General features: G+C 36.2%; 1 protein-coding gene across 10 annotated transcripts in view; it reads right to left on the reverse strand.

Annotated features, from left to right (window-relative positions):
- Nucleotides 1–15,389, reverse strand: part of LOC127833673 (heat shock 70 kDa protein 12A-like) — a 56,607-nt gene extending 41,218 nt beyond the window's left edge. For 4 of the 10 annotated variants that reach the window (XR_008027541.1, XR_008027540.1, XR_008027538.1 and 1 more), the window contains exons 1-7: nucleotides 15,229–15,389; nucleotides 12,010–12,160; nucleotides 7,126–7,274; nucleotides 6,525–6,604; nucleotides 6,222–6,360; nucleotides 923–1,070; nucleotides 261–395 (exon numbers count right to left, since the gene is read on the reverse strand). Coding sequence is in view for 6 of the 10 variants with exons in the window: in XM_052359078.1 (XP_052215038.1) it covers nucleotides 261–395; nucleotides 923–1,070; nucleotides 6,222–6,360; nucleotides 6,525–6,604; nucleotides 7,126–7,274; nucleotides 12,010–12,160; nucleotides 15,229–15,231 (805 nt within the window). In the remaining 4 variants the exon portion in view is untranslated. The remainder of the gene's footprint in view (nucleotides 1–260; nucleotides 396–922; nucleotides 1,071–6,221; nucleotides 6,361–6,524; nucleotides 6,605–7,125; nucleotides 7,275–12,009; nucleotides 12,161–15,228) is intronic. The other 6 variants (XR_008027539.1, XM_052359079.1, XM_052359081.1 and 3 more) reach the window with 2 other exon arrangements.
- Nucleotides 15,390–19,580: the final 4,191 nt, after the last annotated feature.

Here is a 19,580-nt window from a genome sequence, read left to right on the forward strand (position 1 = left end):
ATCCATAAACTTTACATTAATCACATATTTCCCCAGAAGCAATCAAATAAAAAAAAATAGTGATTTCCTGTAATAATTCACCCTGAAGAGCCGATACCTGGTTTTCTTAAAGGTAAGTTTACAATTAAACTGCTTCCCATGGGTCCCGTTATAAAACGGTCAACATTTAAGGAATTTATTTTAACACCATTATTTCTGTTTGAGTACGCCTGTTATCAGTTTTAAGATACCAATGACAGGAGGTGACAGCTATTAAATACCTGTTATCTCGCTAAGAAATTCAATAAACGCCTCGTCGACTTTCGTTCCGCCCCAGTACCCGCCACTCGCCTTGTGGATCTCTTTGAGTGTCCCTCTCTCACAAACCTCATGAACCGTTATATCAATCGTTCCTCCTGTAGTTCATTCCATTTATATCACAACTTTAATGTTTATTGCATTTAGATATTTATTTGACTTTGTAATGTCCCAATGTTAACAGAGGTTTAGTGCCCAAAAGTGTTTGTATACCAAATATGTGCAATGAGTGTACGGCGATTTACGAAGTCATTAACGTTTGGTGCCAATTATTGGGTAAATGTATATGCATTATATATCAATATTGAAAGTTAGGCATTTTAATAATCTTATTTGGAAACAAATGCAATTATGTGAATACTCGCATCGGTCTATTCATATTTCGAACAATCAGGAAAATCTCGTTTCTTGATGTGCACGTACATGTAAAAGTCGTTATTGCTACCAAAACGTGAAGTAGATAATCTTGCTCGCTTCGGACAATGGTTACATGCACTAAAATCTCGTAAAAGGTATGCTTTGTCTGAGGTATTCTATTAATATTTAGTATTTTGAAATCTGTTACAATACAGTGAGTTTCTACGTTCACACATTAACATATGCATTCTTTATAGATAATACCTACCTCCTGCGTCTAGTACTAAATATTTCTTCCCAGTTGTAAATTTGGAGATATTTGTTTCCCCACTTTTTTGTACTGTAATGTGTCTGCAGTAAAGAGATGCTGCTTCTGGCTCGAGTGAAAGAGTCAATTTGTCCACTGATATCCCTGCCTGAAGATGGCAACAACTTTTGACCATGAAAGATATATACATTGTTTTCACATAATTAAATTGACAAGCAAACAAAACATCACTAAATGTCAAGGTTGCCATAGAAGCGGGGGTCTGGAATAATAAATGTTGTGTGTGTGTGTGTGTGTGTGTGTGTGTGTGCGTGTGCGTGTGCGTGTGCGTGTGCGTGTGTGTGTGTATATATATGTGTTGTGTTAAGGACTTTCTATCGAATGGAAACCTAAAGGATCTCATTAGATGGATCCTCTGCCGCGCTTTTTACTTGATTATTTCAATTTGGCCATGCCAGGTACATAAGTTTAAAAAGTTCAAATCTAGATGTTTATCAGACGAAACCTTGATTCGGCAGTCGCTGTCAAAAAGAAGGGGGTGGATTGGCTGGTTGATTTTAATAGATTTTTCAAGATCAGAATTTAGAAGAGTAGCCCCATCAACCGGATTGTCAACGATTATATATATCGCAGTATCGTCTGCAAACAGGCGAACTATAAAGGGAATATCATGGACAACGTCATTAATGTACAAGAAAAAGGATGGGCCCAAAAATAGACCCTTGTGGAACACCAGCATTGATATGTTATGAGTCGGATTTTCAGCCGGATATTACAACACATGGTCTTCTGTCATTTACCAAATTAGAAGATTGCCCGAGATACTACTACGTCAGAGCTTGTGAATTAGTTATTCGGGCCATACTCTATCAACTACCTTCTAAATATCGCAGAAAATGGCCCATACCTCTTAACTTTCATCGAGGGCGTACAAAAGGAGAGATATACCTTGACTAATTGGTCGACAGTGGAATCTAATCGAAATGGGGTTATAATGTAGGTAGCCCTTAAATGTTTAAATATAAATTTGTCAAGAATTTCAAGATGTTAACTTAAAACACTTAGGAGGGCACATTGTCTATAGTTGCCAACATCTTGAGAATCTGACCTTTTGTGAATTGCATATACATTTTCTTCTTTCCAGCTCCGTAGAACCCTACCCGTACTGATGGAAAAAATTGAAAAGATTTGTTTTTAGACTTTAGATTCGGTCCGGTCCAGAGACTTTTCCAGTTTTCATAACTTTAATAGATTCTAAGATGTCTTGGCGATAAATGATAAAATCTTATACGATATGGCTGTCTGACTCTTGTGAATTTAAGATATGCATATGCGTATATAGTACAATTAGAGTAGATTGAGATTGAAAAAAGGAATTAAGGATAATCGCTTTATTTAGGGGTGACTTATATACAATACCATTTTGAATAAAGGGGGCAGCTCGTTATGTGTGTTTTTTGTGTGAAATGTTTGATGATTTTCCAGAAGTCGGATGATGAGTGTAAATGTTCTCGTATTTGTTAAGCAAGATTATCAAAGTGGACTTGTTTCGCTGATCGGACAATATTATGTACAAGATTACGTTATTGGCTATACATGAGCCAATATCGTTTAGCCTTAGCTTTCTTGTATGTTCGTTTGCTGCGTCGTATATACTCTCGTTTGTTATTGTGTAGCCAATGAGGATCAGCTGTTCGTAATGAAACAATTTTAAATGTTATGGTAGAGTCTCAAAATGAGATATGTTTAAATGTGATTTGAGGTAAAGATATCTATATGTGTCTTGTTCTGAGAAAACTTGGCTTTATTCATGTGCGTTAAGTGTCATCCCCGATTAGCCTGTGCAGTCCGCACAGGCTAATCAGGGACGACACTTTCCGCCTTAACTTGATTTTCGGTAAGGAGGGACTTCCTTGAAACTAAAAATACCATAAAAGCGGAAAGTGTCGTCCCTGATTAGCCTGTGCGGGATGACACTTTACGCACATGCATTATGACCAGCTTTCACAGAACAAGACACATATTATTATCGCAGGAATGGTTCCAATCAGTTTTGCACAAGTTGTCGTAATTTATTGCAGACTTCATTTTTGTTGTTCCATATATGTCTTTAAGTAGACACGTCTGTTCTGTTGATTTTATGACGCAGTAATCTGGACATTGAAAGCGAGCTTGTTGGTTACCAAAGGGTTTCCCAATGTCACATTTTAGTACTGCCTATGAAGATGATATCATAAAAAGGTCAAGAATAGAATAAGAGGTTTCTGTGAAATAAGTAGGTCCATTAATAATCTGGGATAGATTATGCTGTAAAAGAAGTTTATCTTACACTGTGATTTATTCATGCCGAGATTAAATTCACCTATGAAAACAATGTTTGCAATACTGGTGTCAAAAGCAAGTGAGATCGAATCGTGTATGCATTCTAGTAAATAAGGACTAGAGTTAGGTGGTCGATGGAAATAGCCGAATAGAAGACGCCTTCCCTTGATACGTTATTCAACCCATATACATTAAATATCGTCGATCTGTAGGTCTGTGCGCTCTTTTGCAAAGAAATCAGATTTGACATATACTAGTTTGCCTCCACGTGGATCGTTTGATCCATCCCGTTTAAACGGCGTATGATATGAAGGGAAAAAAGGATCAGCAGTGTCGACTGTTGAATTAAGCAACGTTTCAGTTAAGGCGTTAATGTCGAAGACATTAAGGTCAGCGTAAAGGATATCTTTCTTGGTGACGAAGCCCTGAACTTCGTAATGGACGATTTTTATATTTTGCGTAAATGCAGCAGAAGATGAAAAAGATATCCCAAGAAATCAGGTCTGGGATTTTGACGGACATCGCCTCCTCTAAAAAGAAGGATTGCAAGCCAATACACTCATTCAAACTTATAAATTTAATTTAAGCCTTTGCTTTTCATAGAAAGGAATAGAACAGACCTATCCTCATAAGAATGCATGACCAAGACTATTCATGTGATTGGTACCGTGACATCTATGGCTCATTATATAAAAAAGTGAAACTCCAGCTGCTGGAGCTGAATTGCATTCTTATATTATACACTATTAAGTGGACTTTTATTAAAGGCAAGTGACCACATACACATATAGTAGAATAAAGCTGGGGTCACCGCATTGGAACGGTTAATGCAAAGCACGGGGGGTTTAAATCGGTTTAAGTGCGCTCATCCTCACACTCGGCCAAACAATATTCATGCTACATATAAGTGTAAATAAAAGTTAATCTCATAGAATTTCAACTCAAACTAGAAATGGCGCGGCAGAGGCCGACGCGTATCCCCACGCCGCATGTTTGACTCAAGGGCGCCCCATGGTTGGTAATGGGTCCATACATAGTCGAGATTGACCGTATTGTCATAAGAGATGTTCAGTATCAATTTGAAGTAAATCGGTGTAGAAATGAAGAAATTATAGTAAAAGGCAATTTTCGGTGGGCGTGGCCTATGTGGGCGGGGCGCCCCAGGGTTGGTAATGGGGCCATGCATAGCTGAGATTGACCGTATTGTCATAAGAGAGGTTCAGTATCATTTTGAAGTGAATCGGTGTAGAAATGAAGAAATTATAGTAAAAGGCAATTTTGGGTGGGCGTGGCCTATGTGGGCGGGGTGCCCTAAGGTTGGTAATGGGGTCATGCATAGCTGAGATTGACCGTATTGTCATAAAAGAGGTTCAGTATCAATTGAAGCGAATCGGTGCAGAAATGAAGAAGTTAATGTAAAATAACATACAAAATGAGTGAAAATCTCTGACCCGGCCCCGCCCCAACCCCCATAACTTTTGACCCAGGGGTCAGATCAAAATTCCGTCACTGTCACCGTCGCACATATGCTCATAGCTACCATGTATGTAAGTTTCAAGGTTCTAGTGCTAATAGTGTAGGAGGAGCAGGTGGCCAGGACGACGGACGGACAGACGCACATCAATACAATATACCCACATTTTCTCCGAAAAACGTGGGGATAATTTAACAATAATAAAATGGAATAAAAAAAAACGCATTCAATTTAATTACCATTTAATTGCTCAATGGTAGTAAGGAAACCAGAGCAACATAGTTACAACTTTTTGAGGAACGATGAAATGAAATTACGAACAAGTGTCAACTAGATCTACATTCCTTCTTTTTACAAAAATATTTAAGAATACAGCATCATATATATAATATTTCAGATCATCATCGTGCAAATACAGGAAGAAATATTGGGTGTCAAATATACACATACGATATCTTGGTTGTTTATCTGACTGCTTAAAAATAAATCGATCGAGAAACGCCCGTCAGAAAAAAATATTAATAAAGTTGAACGATATATAGACCAGATGACCTATGCATGTAGCTAAGACAGTGAAAGTAGATCGGATGACGTAATTCAGAAACGATTACACGATGACGTCACCAGTAATGAAATCAAATATTATTAAAGGGGCAGTATATTCTACTGTAAAATAAAAAATAGTCAAGGGGGTGTACAGTTAAATCAAATTACCAATAAAACCGGCTGTGTTTATTGAACTTTTTAGAAGAAAAAATATATATATTTGCTTTAAGATATTGAAATTTGCGAACACACTTCAAAACATCTCCATAAAATGATGGTTGGGAAATCCCATAAGTTAAATGCCATGGTAAAGAAACATTATATTTTGAAATTAAATCCCAATACTTTGAGTGAAAGTTAGCGAATTTAAGTCGTAGGTTATGATACATTATATACCATATTATATCGGTTTTGAATGCCATTAGTTTTGCGAACACTGTTTAATGAAATGCAACAAGAAATTAAATACATTAAAAACGTTGTTTATAATTCTGTGTAAGCATGAACGAAGTTACCATTATTCTATTTATTATCTAGAATGAATTTAAGTATGTTATAATCGATTTTAGCACCTTGTGAGTATTGCCATTGCTATATAGATCTATGCCGCTGTCATACGCCAAATTTTATAGTCATTTCATAACATGTATGTACACAATATTTTTATCATCACAGAAAATGAAGTACATCATCTATAATTAGTTTCATGCCTAGAGTTTATATTGTAGATATACTTTTAACACTGTTTAAATTGCTTATATTAACAATTATGTAAAATCCGCAGAAATAATACATTTAAATTATGCAACATTAAACATTTCTATTCAATTCGCATTTCAATAATTTTGGACATTTCCCTGCAACGTAAATTATCGCAAGAAATATTGTTCAAAAGTTGGCTAAACAGCGGCGCTGAAAACATTTATTTTTCAAACATACAAAAGATAAATGACATACCTTCTCAGCTGCCAACCTCATAAAATGTTTTGCCGAATCGTTCCAGATAGCAGGCACGGTCAAAACCCAATGGACGTCGTCTGGTTTCAAGCCTGCCACTTGATTATTAGACATTTCCGTCATACCGTCTTTCATGAATCTGTTGGAACAGGTTTTGTTTTCATTTTAAAATCACCAATTTTGTATGGAACAATTAGAACATCTACAAAGCACACTATTCGTGTGTTCATTGGTGTTTTGTACGCTAAAAACTGTCCCTCAAATACAGTATATTTGATAAATACACATTAAAACAATACTTGCCTGATTGACAGAGAAAACACAGTCAATGCTGGAAGCTCTCGACCAGATACGTCTTCCAGAACAGTGTCCTTGTGGATGTCCTATATAAGACATGAAAAGTCTGTTCAAAATGGATGTGTGTCCGGGGATAAGCAGGTGTGTAGGGAAATGTGTTTGTGCTCAACAACCGATCAGCCTGTAATCTAATGCCAAGTTATATATGATATCATATGTGCCAATATAATCTGTCATTGCATGGGGAATGAAGATCCCCGACTATTTTGGAAAGCAACAGCTTGACATGATGTCGAGTCAAAGTGATTATATAATATATAATGAACGACATATTCAGACGCTTATTATTCTTTCTAATACATATTCGTTTGTATTATAATTATCTTCTCCTTCCTCAAATCAGTTTTATTCCAAACAAGATTGTTTGGAATATGTTCATATTAACGATATGTTTCGATAATTCTGCAGCACCAGATACCAGCATAATGCTAGAAGTTACAACTATAAAATATTGGTGACATTTTTCCTATCGTAATGATAACTCACACATATCTATGAACATTATTTGCATTATTTGCCCTATGTTACAGCATGCACAAATGTTTACCTTATTCCACAGTGCCATTTTGAACCTTCGAAAGTAGAACCATTTTTTGTGTTCATTTTCCTCGCACAATTCGGCATACCGACTTTCCGCTTCGAACCCAAACGCTTCAAATGTCTTTCCATCTGGCTTGATAAGTATGCACGTCGGGGCTTGAGAACACGAACATAATACTCGTTAAATACTTCAGCCATTAAACTGCGAACAAAGTTTCTTTTCCCCATAAACTTTGCAAATGAACATCCTCGCTTAATGGGCAATAAATCTAGCATCAAGTGTGTCCTCGAACTTTTACTTTCATATGACCTAGTGACCTAGTGTTTCGCGTACATAACCCAGTCTGGAGCTCATTTGCTGTATAAATGGGATATATATATATTTTGAATAAGTGTCATGAAAATTCGGCTATAAATGTAGCATCAATAATGTTCCTTAGCTTTTTTAAATTTCAACTAGTGTGGCGATTTTACCCTAACACCGTTTTTACTTCTGTTTATATTTCTTATAGTATATTGTTTCTTTTAGTTTATATAGGTCATTTCCACCTAGGAATATGTAATCAGATAGACCAATAAGTAGTTTACGAACACCTCGAGGGAACACTGGTCGCACTAATGTTCACAGGTATACTAACAGCCAAAGGTCGAATACAACTTATTCTTCGTAACAGAACAAATCGAGGGGTATGCTGTAGGCTGTCTGATAGACACAGGGGCTACACTTTCGTTGATGTCAACACACGCCTGGAGTATGAACCGTGGAAAGTGTACCGTCGACCTCAAACGTTTTTGCAAGAAATGTTTCGTGGCATCTGGCATGCCACTTACTGACAAAGGACTAACCACTGTAGACCTACACATTAATGGAAAAACCCATCCAATCACGATGGTAGTTGCATACATTGACGAAGAATTCATATTAGGTCTTGACTTTTTCAAGAAGAACAAGTGCCCTATTGACTTGAAATCTGGTAGAGGAATAGCTGCAAAAATTCTGATACAAAATACTCAGAAATTATTATGCCCGCCAATGTGTCAGGCACAGACAGAATAACGAAGAATTGTGTATCATTGAAAAGACATTATAATCATAAATCATTGGAATCTGGTAGAGGACTAGCTGCAAAAAGTCTGATAAAAAATACTCAGAAATTCCCAGAACGTATGCTAAATCCATCAGTCTCAGATCGTCTACCGGTGGCACCGATAGCAGTTGCTAGTCCCGTGGCTCAAGTGCAATAGGTTTGAGTAAACAAGACTAATACCCGTGTAGGTGAAATAGTACCTGAATATTTCCATGAGCTATTCATGAGAACAATAGATGGACTCGATGCAGAGCAGAGTAAACAATGTAACAACTTATTTAGCAAATACTCGGATGTGTGTTCGAAAGGCGATAGTGATATTTGGATACTGGGATTATAAACATGGTATCCTTACAGGAAAAGCACGCCCAATAAAACAGCCAACACGTCGTGCATATGACCGGTTATGTTGATGCTCAGAGGCATTACAAGGCCATCAACAAGCTGTTTGATTGAACACGTAAATCTCAAAGACGTAACTATTTAGGATTAATACCGATAGTAAACGAATCCTTAGAAAAAATGAGCCGGAACTAGATGGCTTGCGTCTTTAGATATGAACACTGGGTATTGGCAAGTTGAGGTAGAAGAACAAGATAACAGAAGGCAGCGTTCTCAAGCCGTAGAGGGTTGTTTTAAAATCTAAGTGTTGTCCTTCGGACTCTGCAAAGCCCCGGTAACTTTTGAGCGCTTCGATAAAAGTGTACTTTCAGGCTTGCACTGGGAAGAATGTCTGATGCTTAGATTATGTTATCGTTACGGGGACTTTGTTTGAAGATATGGTAAAAAAAACATGAATATTGTTTTAGAGAGGTTCAGATACTTATGTCTCAAGCTGAAGCCTCGCAAAAGTCGCTTATTGCGAAAGAAGTTGAATTCATAGCACACATTGTGTCTGAGGATGGCTAAAGGGCTGATCCCACGTATACGCACGTGGCAAACCACAAGGTATGTTAGCGACGTGCGATCATTCTTTGGTATGTGTAGCTACTACAGACTCTTTATATAACGGTTTGAAGAAATTGCAAATCCATTGCATAGTTGAGAGAAAATGTTGTGAAATAAGTTTGGACCAAGGAATGCTCCGAAGCATTTGAATGGCTGAAGGAAATGCTGATTCAATCACCAGTACTAGGCCACCCGATGTTTAGTGGGTCTTTCATATTGGACACCGATGCAAGTGACACGGCAATTGGTGAGGTGTTATCACAGAAACAGAATGGCGAAGATCGAACCATCGCGTTTGCAAGTCGAACATTAAGTAAAAGTAAACAAAATACAGCGTTACACGTATGGAACTTCTGGCAGTGGTCAACTCTGTGAAATTCCTTTGCCATTTCCTATATGGAAAACAGTTCTTGTTGCGTCCTGATCACGGTTCGCTTGGTGGATAATGAACTTTAAGAATCCCGAGGGTCAAGTTGATGATGTTAGGGCGAGTAACGACAACACCATTATATATAGTGTATGAGATGTCATCAGCAATTAAATCAACTGCAGCATGTGACTGGGTTTGGGAACTGCAGGCTAACATGGAAAGCGAACATGTTTTATGAACACATACTGGGAATGCAGTTCAACGACAAATAAAATATCATAAGAGAGCCCTATAATACGAAGCGTTTGAATCTGGGGACAGCGTTAGTATTTATGTTTCTATTAAAAATATAGGGAAGGTTCACCCTAATTTATGATGTACTAGAAAGGGCCATACCGAGTGTTAGAGAAGTTTATCATGGAAGAGTTGGTGCAGCGCAGGTTATGCATAAGGATAGTATGAGAAAGATTCGAAGTCAGCTGTGTGTGTGCCGAAGAAAATATAATGCAAGGTGTGCGGAGTGACCTCCAAGAAGACCGTATACATTAAAAGACATAAAGCTAGAACAGGGCATGATAAAAAAACTCACGACAGTGACAATGTGTATTGTGCTGAAACTGCCAGTGCTTGTGGTGTGCAGTGGGTGATAAAGAAGATGATGGTGATAATTACTGGGATTTAGTTCCCGAGGTCAGTGTAGAAGAGGAGGGGTGTTCCACAGACGAAACCTCTAGTGACCTTGAGTTAGTTAGAATAATCCGGAAGAGGACGGCTCCCAATCCTGTTAAGGTGTCGGTGAAGCGGACAAAGGTTTAGAAGTCAGAATGCCCTGGAACAAGTAGTCAAGGCAATTACCTTGATGAACAGCGTGGATATGTTGACAAAGTAGAGACTGTGAGGAGGTCGTGCAGTTGTGGCGTTCGGGCGGATGACATACCGAAGGCATATGTGCGAGACTATGCCGTTCAGGTCGACTATGTCGCCCGAAAAGATCAGAGATGCCAGGAGGAAGTTGTCGTTGATGAAAAGGCGACAACGGACACAGTGCCTGTTCTGGACGATAGCAAGTGCAATAAATTGCACGTTTGCAATCATTGTTGAATCTACTTCAAAGACATGGTAATGTTCTGTATCCACAAGGGATGCCATACAAATGGACAACCTTGGAGGTGCAATGTTTATGGACAACCATGCAATATCAGCAACTGTCAAATAGTTAAATTGTTACTTATTGTTGTTCATTAAAGGCTGTTTGATTTGCCTTGATACTTAATTAAAAACAAGTGTTCCGCGCGGAGACATATGCCCCCAAAACGTGACCTTGACTTTTGACCTAGTGACCTGAAAATCAATAGGGGTCATCTGCCAGTCGTGATCAATGTACCTATGAAGTTTCATGATCCTTGGCCTAAGCGTTCGTGAGTTATCATCCGGAAACCATTTGTTGGACGGACCGGAAGACGGAAGGACCGACAGACGAACCGACCGACATGTGCAAAACAATATACCCACTCTTCTTCGAAAGGGGGCATAAAAATATAAAAATAAATAAATAAACCGGACGCTTAAAATCAGACTCGTGGGTAAAGAGGCAATTTTACCCTAACACCGTTTTTACTTGTTTATTATTCTTTGGGAATATTGTTTCGTATAGTTTATAATATAGTTATAGCGCCTTAGATTTGTAATTACTTTATTCATAGCGAATCATAAAGCCAAGAAGTGTAAGGAAAAATGTAGTATATTTTATTGTGTTTTCAATTCATTATTTGAGCCATACTTAAAACCGAAGCTCGGCTGACCGACACGTTACACTAGTGACATAGTATTTAACCCCATAGTACTTAGTTTCAAACTCGACTAAGATATCATTAGAAAAAAAAACAGTCTGTGTCATGTAGGTAAGGCAATGCATTTCGCATCCAGTGTATTCCCTAGCCTTTTCTTTGTTGTGACCTTGTTTTTTATCCAATTTGACCCAGCTTGAATTAAGTCGAGATAACATTTAGACAAATATTCAACATTGGGCAATGAATGTGCCCTAGAGTGTGCGAAATAGATGATATCTTTATTTTGACCTTTGAGGTGACCAAATATGAGCCAGTTACAAGCCCGTATGAGATATCATTGGGGCGGATTTTTTTTAAGATAAGGCGATGAATGTGGTTCCAGAGTTATAAGAATATGACCGAGATCTCCTAACAACAAATAGTCTAACCACATTTCACGAAGTTGTGTCGATAAATGTGGTCGTAAAGTTTTATCAAGTTTTTCCTTCTAATCAATCTTTAGACCTTGTTTTATGAAATCGTCTTACCTAACAGAAGTTAAAAGAGAGGTCTTCGATAACACAATGCGACGGACACAATCGATGGAATGGAGTGACAACAAAAATAAAACGGTAGTTAAATGCGGTGCAAGCATGAAACAGTTTCAAAAAAGATATTACGTCATATTAGGTTTCTTAAATAACTAATGGGTTCACCTTTTAATGATGAAAGCTGCCCACCAATCCATGTCTTCGCTGATACTTTCACTGGTTCCATTTCAAAATCGTTTTTAGACGAAAATGCCCAACCAGAATACGTAGTACCAAAGTCTATGGCGGCTACAATCAGAGCTCCACTTTTTGCAGCCTATGTCAAAGCAAATAATTAAAATACATTTATATATGCATACACATGAAACAAACAGATCGCATTCCCAATAAAAACAATATCGTATCCCTTTGCGTGTTTTCTCCCCGTGTCGCAAAGTTGTATTGCCTTACTCGTCATATTTTGTATGTGCGTTTTTACTGAACCAAGTCAATGCAAGGTGTAGTTTAATAAGTTGTTTTGTCAATTTAGAACAATTTTCTTTCGCTCAATTTCCATAAGGCGTATTGACATACGATACTGTCCGTTTCTTGAAATTACATAGATATTAGAGTTTTGTGGAAAATACCGGATTCTTAATAGATACCGAAACCTCGTTAACACTTTGTGGACACAATATCACTACGACATCATTGACTAAGGCTCCGAGTTGTTTCATTTTAAGATTACAAGTCCAGTAACGTGACTTTGACATTGTCTTTATAACACAAACATTATTTAAATATCACCTGTTAATATATTTTGTTCATTTTGCCTCTTTTCTCTTCATGTATTGTGCATTGTGTACACACCGGTCTTACTGACCTGTGTACTAACGCGAAAGGAATTGTGGGTAGCACTTCTTTTACGAGCGAAAAGTGAAAGCGAAAGAAGGTCATGTAATCGTGCTTCTGATAATCGCTATCATTCTTAATAGAGATTCAAAATCACATTTAAACATAATTAAATAACATTTCTTTAAACAACATTCCGATTTAAACACAAAATAATGAACGATTTTTCTTTCATTATTAACATTTTCATTCCTACGCAGAACTACTTTGGCGGAAGCATAATTCCCCAAACCAGGAAATGTGATGCGTCTTAGTATAGAGGTGACAATAACGTAGTAACGTCATCATCTATGTATAGAATGTATATTATGTGATTTCTCCCTAACGGCAGTTTTTGCCCTAGTTATATTTTTTTAAGTTACAGCCAACAGACTTGAAATGTTTAGAAATGCAAAATTCTGTCATCACTTCTTAGTTAACTTTTGAGGTACTATCTAATGTTTTGGAAGGACAAACAGAAGGACAGACGAATTGGAAGAGTGATTGGCACACACAAATGGCTGGTTTATGCTTGAATGTGTATACCAAATGTTATTAGACCTCTTATGTGCTTGAGTTGTAACAATGATTGTAAGCCATTATAGCGCTTTTAAAATGTTAAATATTAAATAATTGATAAAAACATTATAAGCAAAGAAGCCATAATAATACCAATTCCTAGCAAAAAATATGTATGTACCGGTAATTTTGTTTATGGATAATTATCCATTGATATAAATAAAATAATAAGGCGTCGGCAACGCAATTAATATATAATTTTAACAAGAAATATCTTTAAAAAAGATATACGGCGTTGATTGTGGTCGATGTTTATGAACGATCAAAAGTTATCTCTATGAGATAAAAAGTACTGGATGCCTTTTTTCTGCGCAGTTCTTAGCTACATCACAAGCAAATCAATTACGGGGTGTTGCGCCAGATTTCGTGGGTTATTTTGCTTTATGTGATATTATTACTCAGATATCTATATCTACAGAATAGAAAAACACAAGGAACATGAAAATAAACGAGTGCATATAGGTCAGCCGGCAATACTCGAATCTTATTTAATTGCATAATTATAGTATAGTGAATTATTGTGCTCATGCTTAATAAACTGGTCTAAATGGATAAATATTTCTAAATAATTTTATCAAAATTGGTCCTTATCATGCAAATGTTGAAAACATATTAAAATCGATGATTGACATACCACAATAATATCGCCGAATATCTTTATTTAGTGTCTTTCTGATCAAAACAGACTTCAAGTGCACAAAGTTTACGAGACGGCGTTTATATAAAAATTTCTGCAACTGACCGCAAACTGATCTTGATACCTTGCGGATTGGAATGCAATGCATTAAAGTTAGGTAACAATTCTGCTGTCAAAACGACGGCTTGTTTACGCCAACTGTACACGACCAAGGCAACAGCTGTGCCTAAAATATTGATATATCGACAAAGCGACTAAACGAACTATTTACTCCATCAGACAAAAATAGCATAGATTCCAATTTTTTCCTTCAATGAAAAGATCGCAACCCCTTCTGCGAACTCCGGTGATGAACTGTATATAAACTCTGACTTTAACACACTGGCCGCGAATTGACCCGAAACCTCGCGGGTTGAAATGCAATGCAAGTAAGTACTAAATATGAGAATATAGCCTTTAGTATAAACGCTTTTGCGCTGGTAATTCTCTGAAAATAAAAGGTGAACGCACAAACTGTATTTATGTCGAAAATTGATTGTAAAACTGTTCTATCTATTGAGCCTTTTCATTAGAGATAAAATTGTTTCATGCAGTAAAACAGTGTTACAAAGACGCGGATATGTTACCAATGTTCTGGTGTTATACTCAAATCAGCCAATGGAATAAATGAAGTGTATTCATTCGTACCTAGCCGCGGGAAATTTTATTTGAATATTATTGGACACTTACAAAGGTCAAGTCAGGGTGAAAAGCTGGCTTAATACAGCTTACGTCGAAAAAAGGACTCTTTCGGACACTATATTTAGGGCGTAATTTTGTGTATCTAAATTTTCGGACACAAATTTGTTAAGTGTCCGAAAACTTAGAGAAATTAAGGTAATCCGACCTCAGCATTATCGTTTAATCAGTTATGTATGTGACAAAAACATGTATGAATTAGTTATTTGTTATTCCGACTGGTATTGAGTGTTAGTTTTGATTTCGAATATTGCACAAAATATAAATAAGAATCTTATTCAATTGTATAATAACATTTTTTTAGAGAAAATATTGCTCATGTTTCAAGTATTTGAGGCATGAAGATTTGATTTTGTATATTTAAACAAGTTTCTGTTTCGATATCCCATAGTCCAAATAGATCTAGAATATTGATGAATAAGTTTAATCATTGTAATGACATTTTAGCATACAAACGTCTATGAACAGTTCAAATACCATTTATACAAGTGTGTACGCGTGAATGTTGCAAAATGACATGAAGCAGTTTAAGAAGAAACAAAAACGAACCATTAACTTACCATTATGACATATAACCACGATTTCAAAGGCGAACTAAAATTGCTCTAGGCGGAAGTATATTGGCGTTATTGGCTACCCACAATCAATCGGGAATCCTCGGGCAATTCCGCCATAACGGCGATCGTTACGGTGTGGTGTAGCGAACTGTCCGAAGTGTTTAGATTGTAACCGCAATATTACAAACTGTTCGCAGTGTTACCTCCCCTAGGATGACTGTAAATACTGCATTCCAGTTAAATCCACCAGCCTTAAGAACTATTTCTAGTTGATGACTTGTTGTGTTTTTTTTTGAAAGCCGTCATTTCTTCTATATAATGTAACTTTTATATATGACTTACTGGCAAACCTGTATAATAAAAAAAACTTATAAATCATTAAAATAATGTAACAAATGTGTGAACTATCGTAATAAAGTTAAGGAAGTAGATCAGAAGTAAGCGATGTACCGTCCAGTTAGTCTTATCCAGTGTGTGCAAAGCGCTCGAGAAGCTTGTCCGTAAAGCGATTATACTTCATTCAAATCATAATGGATTGGGGTCATATAAAAATGTTGATTCCGAAGCAGCAGATCAATCTCACTCCAGCTTCTTAATGTTATGGAAAAATGGACGGACTATGTTGAACAGCACTCAAGTCGGGTAAATATATTTAGACCTTGCCAACCCTTTGACAAAAAAGCCCACCAAATATTACTGATGACGATATCCTCGTATGGATTAAAGGGCACCTTATTATCTTATTATCTAGTAGTTTCTAGGCCATCAACAATGTGTGTCCATTAAAGGTAACTCATCTGATTGGAAGCCAGTTGAGTGTGGAGTACCCCAGGGTAGTGTCCTGGGGCCCATTTTATGTATTATCTACGTAAATGATATTCCGGATTTTGCTCAAAGTAACACTGGGACATTTGCTAATGACACAAAACTCTTTACTGCAACGGATCAAATGGACATACGACAGGATGATTTGAACACTCTTACTAAATTGACAGATTAATAGGACCTTTCATTTAATGTAGAGAAATTAAAAGTCCTACATTATTGACAAATACAACCCTGAACGGGATTATACTATGGACAATAAAACTTCAAAATCTGCAAAAGAAGAAACAAATCGTGGAGTAATCTGCACCAGAGAACTTAAATTCAATCAACACATAGCCTAGAGGATCAATCGAGCCAATAGTATAGCACTTATAAAATGGTCGTCGGTGTATCTTGATAACTATTCATTTTGAGACTTTACACTGCATTGGTGAGGAAACACTTGGAATTTGCTAATGTAGTTTTTATATTGTAATGATATTGATAGCATTAAACGGGTCCTAATGAAGGCTACAAAACTTAATAGATATGCCATACAAGACCAGCCTAAACGCCCTCAAGCTTCCAACGCTAGCACACTGAAGACGTTAAATGTATATGATCAAGACATTAAAGCTTGTTAATGGACTTTACAATTTCCCTTTTGAAAATTTCTTTACTCATGCGAGGTTCATCAAAACATGACACTCCTTGAAACTTGAAAAAAAAAAATACATGACGAGCGCTTTCAGTTACACTGAGGCAATTCTACTACCGAGTAATACGCGGACAGTTAAAAGGAACTATTGTTCTTGATGCAGAAACCCTGCATAGTTTCAAAGAACGTTTGGATAACGACTGGCAAGGAAATATTGTGTATGAGTACGAAATGGCAAAAGTGCTTCTGAGTATCTTAGCAGTTACCTTACTAAATCCACACTTTATCAGTCACCACATGATAATAATGAAACCCACACAAAGCTGCACTCTAGGAAGTCCTTATGATGGAGGGCTCAAAGGGATTTGTCCTTATTTAGGATTCCGAAAACCATGCTACATGTATGGAAAAGAAACAAGAAATGTGTTGGCATATTTACTTTGTTTTTAAAACATTGTATTGTTCCATGTATCATATGTACTTTAAACACATAACTACCAATTATGGAAAATTATTTTCGTATGGGGCTAAATGCGTAATCATGATCGAACGATCAAAGCTCGGGACACGCAATTTGAAGTAAAATGTAGTGCAGGTTGTAGTGTAAATGTACTTAAACCACGTAGGAAAACAATGGTCTAATAAGTAAATGCGATGATTGTTAATAAAGTACAATTCCACTAATTTAAAAAATTTAGGGACAAAACACAAATGTTTAACTATTGATTGATATAAGGAAACTTGATTTGTCAACTGGTAATTGAATGTTTATTGCTCAGAATAATTATAGAACGTCCTTAATTAATACACACAGATCAGAATGTTTCAATAATTTTTTGTCATCGGATGTATTCATAGTTCCTATTCCAATGTTAGACACAGCAAATACAAACAGTAATCCAAAGTCATGCTTTCGGTAATTAAAAAAGTGCAAATTTAAGAAACACATGCGAAACCTGTGCGTGTCAAATGTATATAATTATTGTCTTCATGCAATGGCACATTTCATAAACGAATGAGAAAAATACTTATTCCATGATATCATTTAGCATAAATATGCCTGTAGATTGGTATACATACGTGTATCGCTGTATCTTGGAGAAGGTTTTGAGTAGCGTACAAATTACACTGAAATCAGCTGGACTTTCCGTTTGAGCGTTTATGGATGAATGAATGATTGAATGAATAAATGCTGTTCATTGAATATTTATTAATTGACAATTGATTTATTAAATGTTGATTAATTTACTATTGATTGATTAAATATTGATCGATATATATATATATATATATATATATATATATATATAATATATATATATATATATATATATATATATATATATATATATATATATATATATATATATATATACAGTACACTCCACGCGTTTTCCCCAATTCCCTCCATACGCCGCGTGCAGTAACGCCGAGGGAGATTAAGAAAATTTCGCGATACGCGGCGTTTGCATGATTTGAGACGCCGCGTTGAACGATCGGCAAAATTGATGAGCCGACGCGGGGAAACTACATGTTTTACGAGATAACGATCAATTTAACTTTGTTTGACTTCCTGAATTTCAAATAAAATTACATTTATTACAAGTACATGTATTATATATATATATATACCATTTAAAAAAAAACAAGATAGATCGATCATCACGTGGTTGTATAAGTAGTTGTATAGAAAACTCGTTGATTTACGACACACAAAACGTCGTCTTTAAACTGATACTTACCAATTAATATAATCACAGTATGCAACATTGTTTTTATTTTGATAATTTAATCCAAAGTTTTAATGTTGGCAGCTGTTTTTTCTATAATGAACATGTAAACAAATGACCGAGGACCCTATTAAAAGTTTCGGAATTCTGTGTGAATTGACAGTTTGACGTTATCAAAGAAAGCCGCTTTCTGTCTAAATGCATAACTTACTCAAGTAAACACGTTCAACGAATGCATAAGGAATGGTTTTAATTTTCGGAACAAAGTCAATTCACTGCTCACTAAAGCATTTATTTTCTCTTCGTAGGTAGGTTATTCCATTGATTGCTAAAAGAAGGTGGTAACTATTGAGTTGAGAGTTGCATTAAATATTCACAGTTGCGTTCTAGTTGCGTCGACATTCAAAATAATGTTTACCAGTAATTATAAACCAAATCGGCAGAGTGACATTCACAAATGTTAATCCCTTTTGTCAAAACAACACATAACGCCAAACACTTTATCCAGTTCCGTCCAGATGTTTTCTTTAATCAGTATACAGTACAATAACTGTTTCAATAATTACTATACTAAAATACCGTAACGATAAAGATATTTGAATTGAAATTAATTTGGAGGAAATAAAAAAAAATCGCGATATAATTGTGTTAAAAATACCAAAGAAACTTTTAACCGAAATCAACAGAATTCAGTGTTCTCTGCACTACAAAGTTTGTATAAAAAAATCAATACACGCACACTTTCCACGCTTTTCACGCATAAACCTTGAACTTGTACATTGTGGCATATTTTTTGCGCGCTTTTGTCGGGAAATATACATGATGACTGTATATTGGAAGCATTTGTAAACGTCGGGTTAACATTAAAAATCGGAAGCGTGTTTCGGATTACAAACAATTATTCTCATTTGGAAATTAAACGGAACATTTATTCTGGTGTTATATGTGTTATGAGTTAAATATTAATTGGTCAAAACGCTTTACGTGTCGTATATTCATTCATATTGTCGACGTACCTGTGAATAAAAACATATATGAATTTTTTATACAAATATCTTTATTTTTATAAGCCCCAGTATTTAAACAATTTTTAATGACAATGTTTTTATTTTTTGGCATGCCCAGTAGCACACTGCTAACGCGGTGTTGCGCGGCGGTCG

The sequence above is a fragment of the Dreissena polymorpha genome, chromosome 6 (genome assembly GCF_020536995.1).
Source record: "Dreissena polymorpha isolate Duluth1 chromosome 6, UMN_Dpol_1.0, whole genome shotgun sequence".
NCBI lineage: Eukaryota > Metazoa > Mollusca > Bivalvia > Myida > Dreissenidae > Dreissena > Dreissena polymorpha.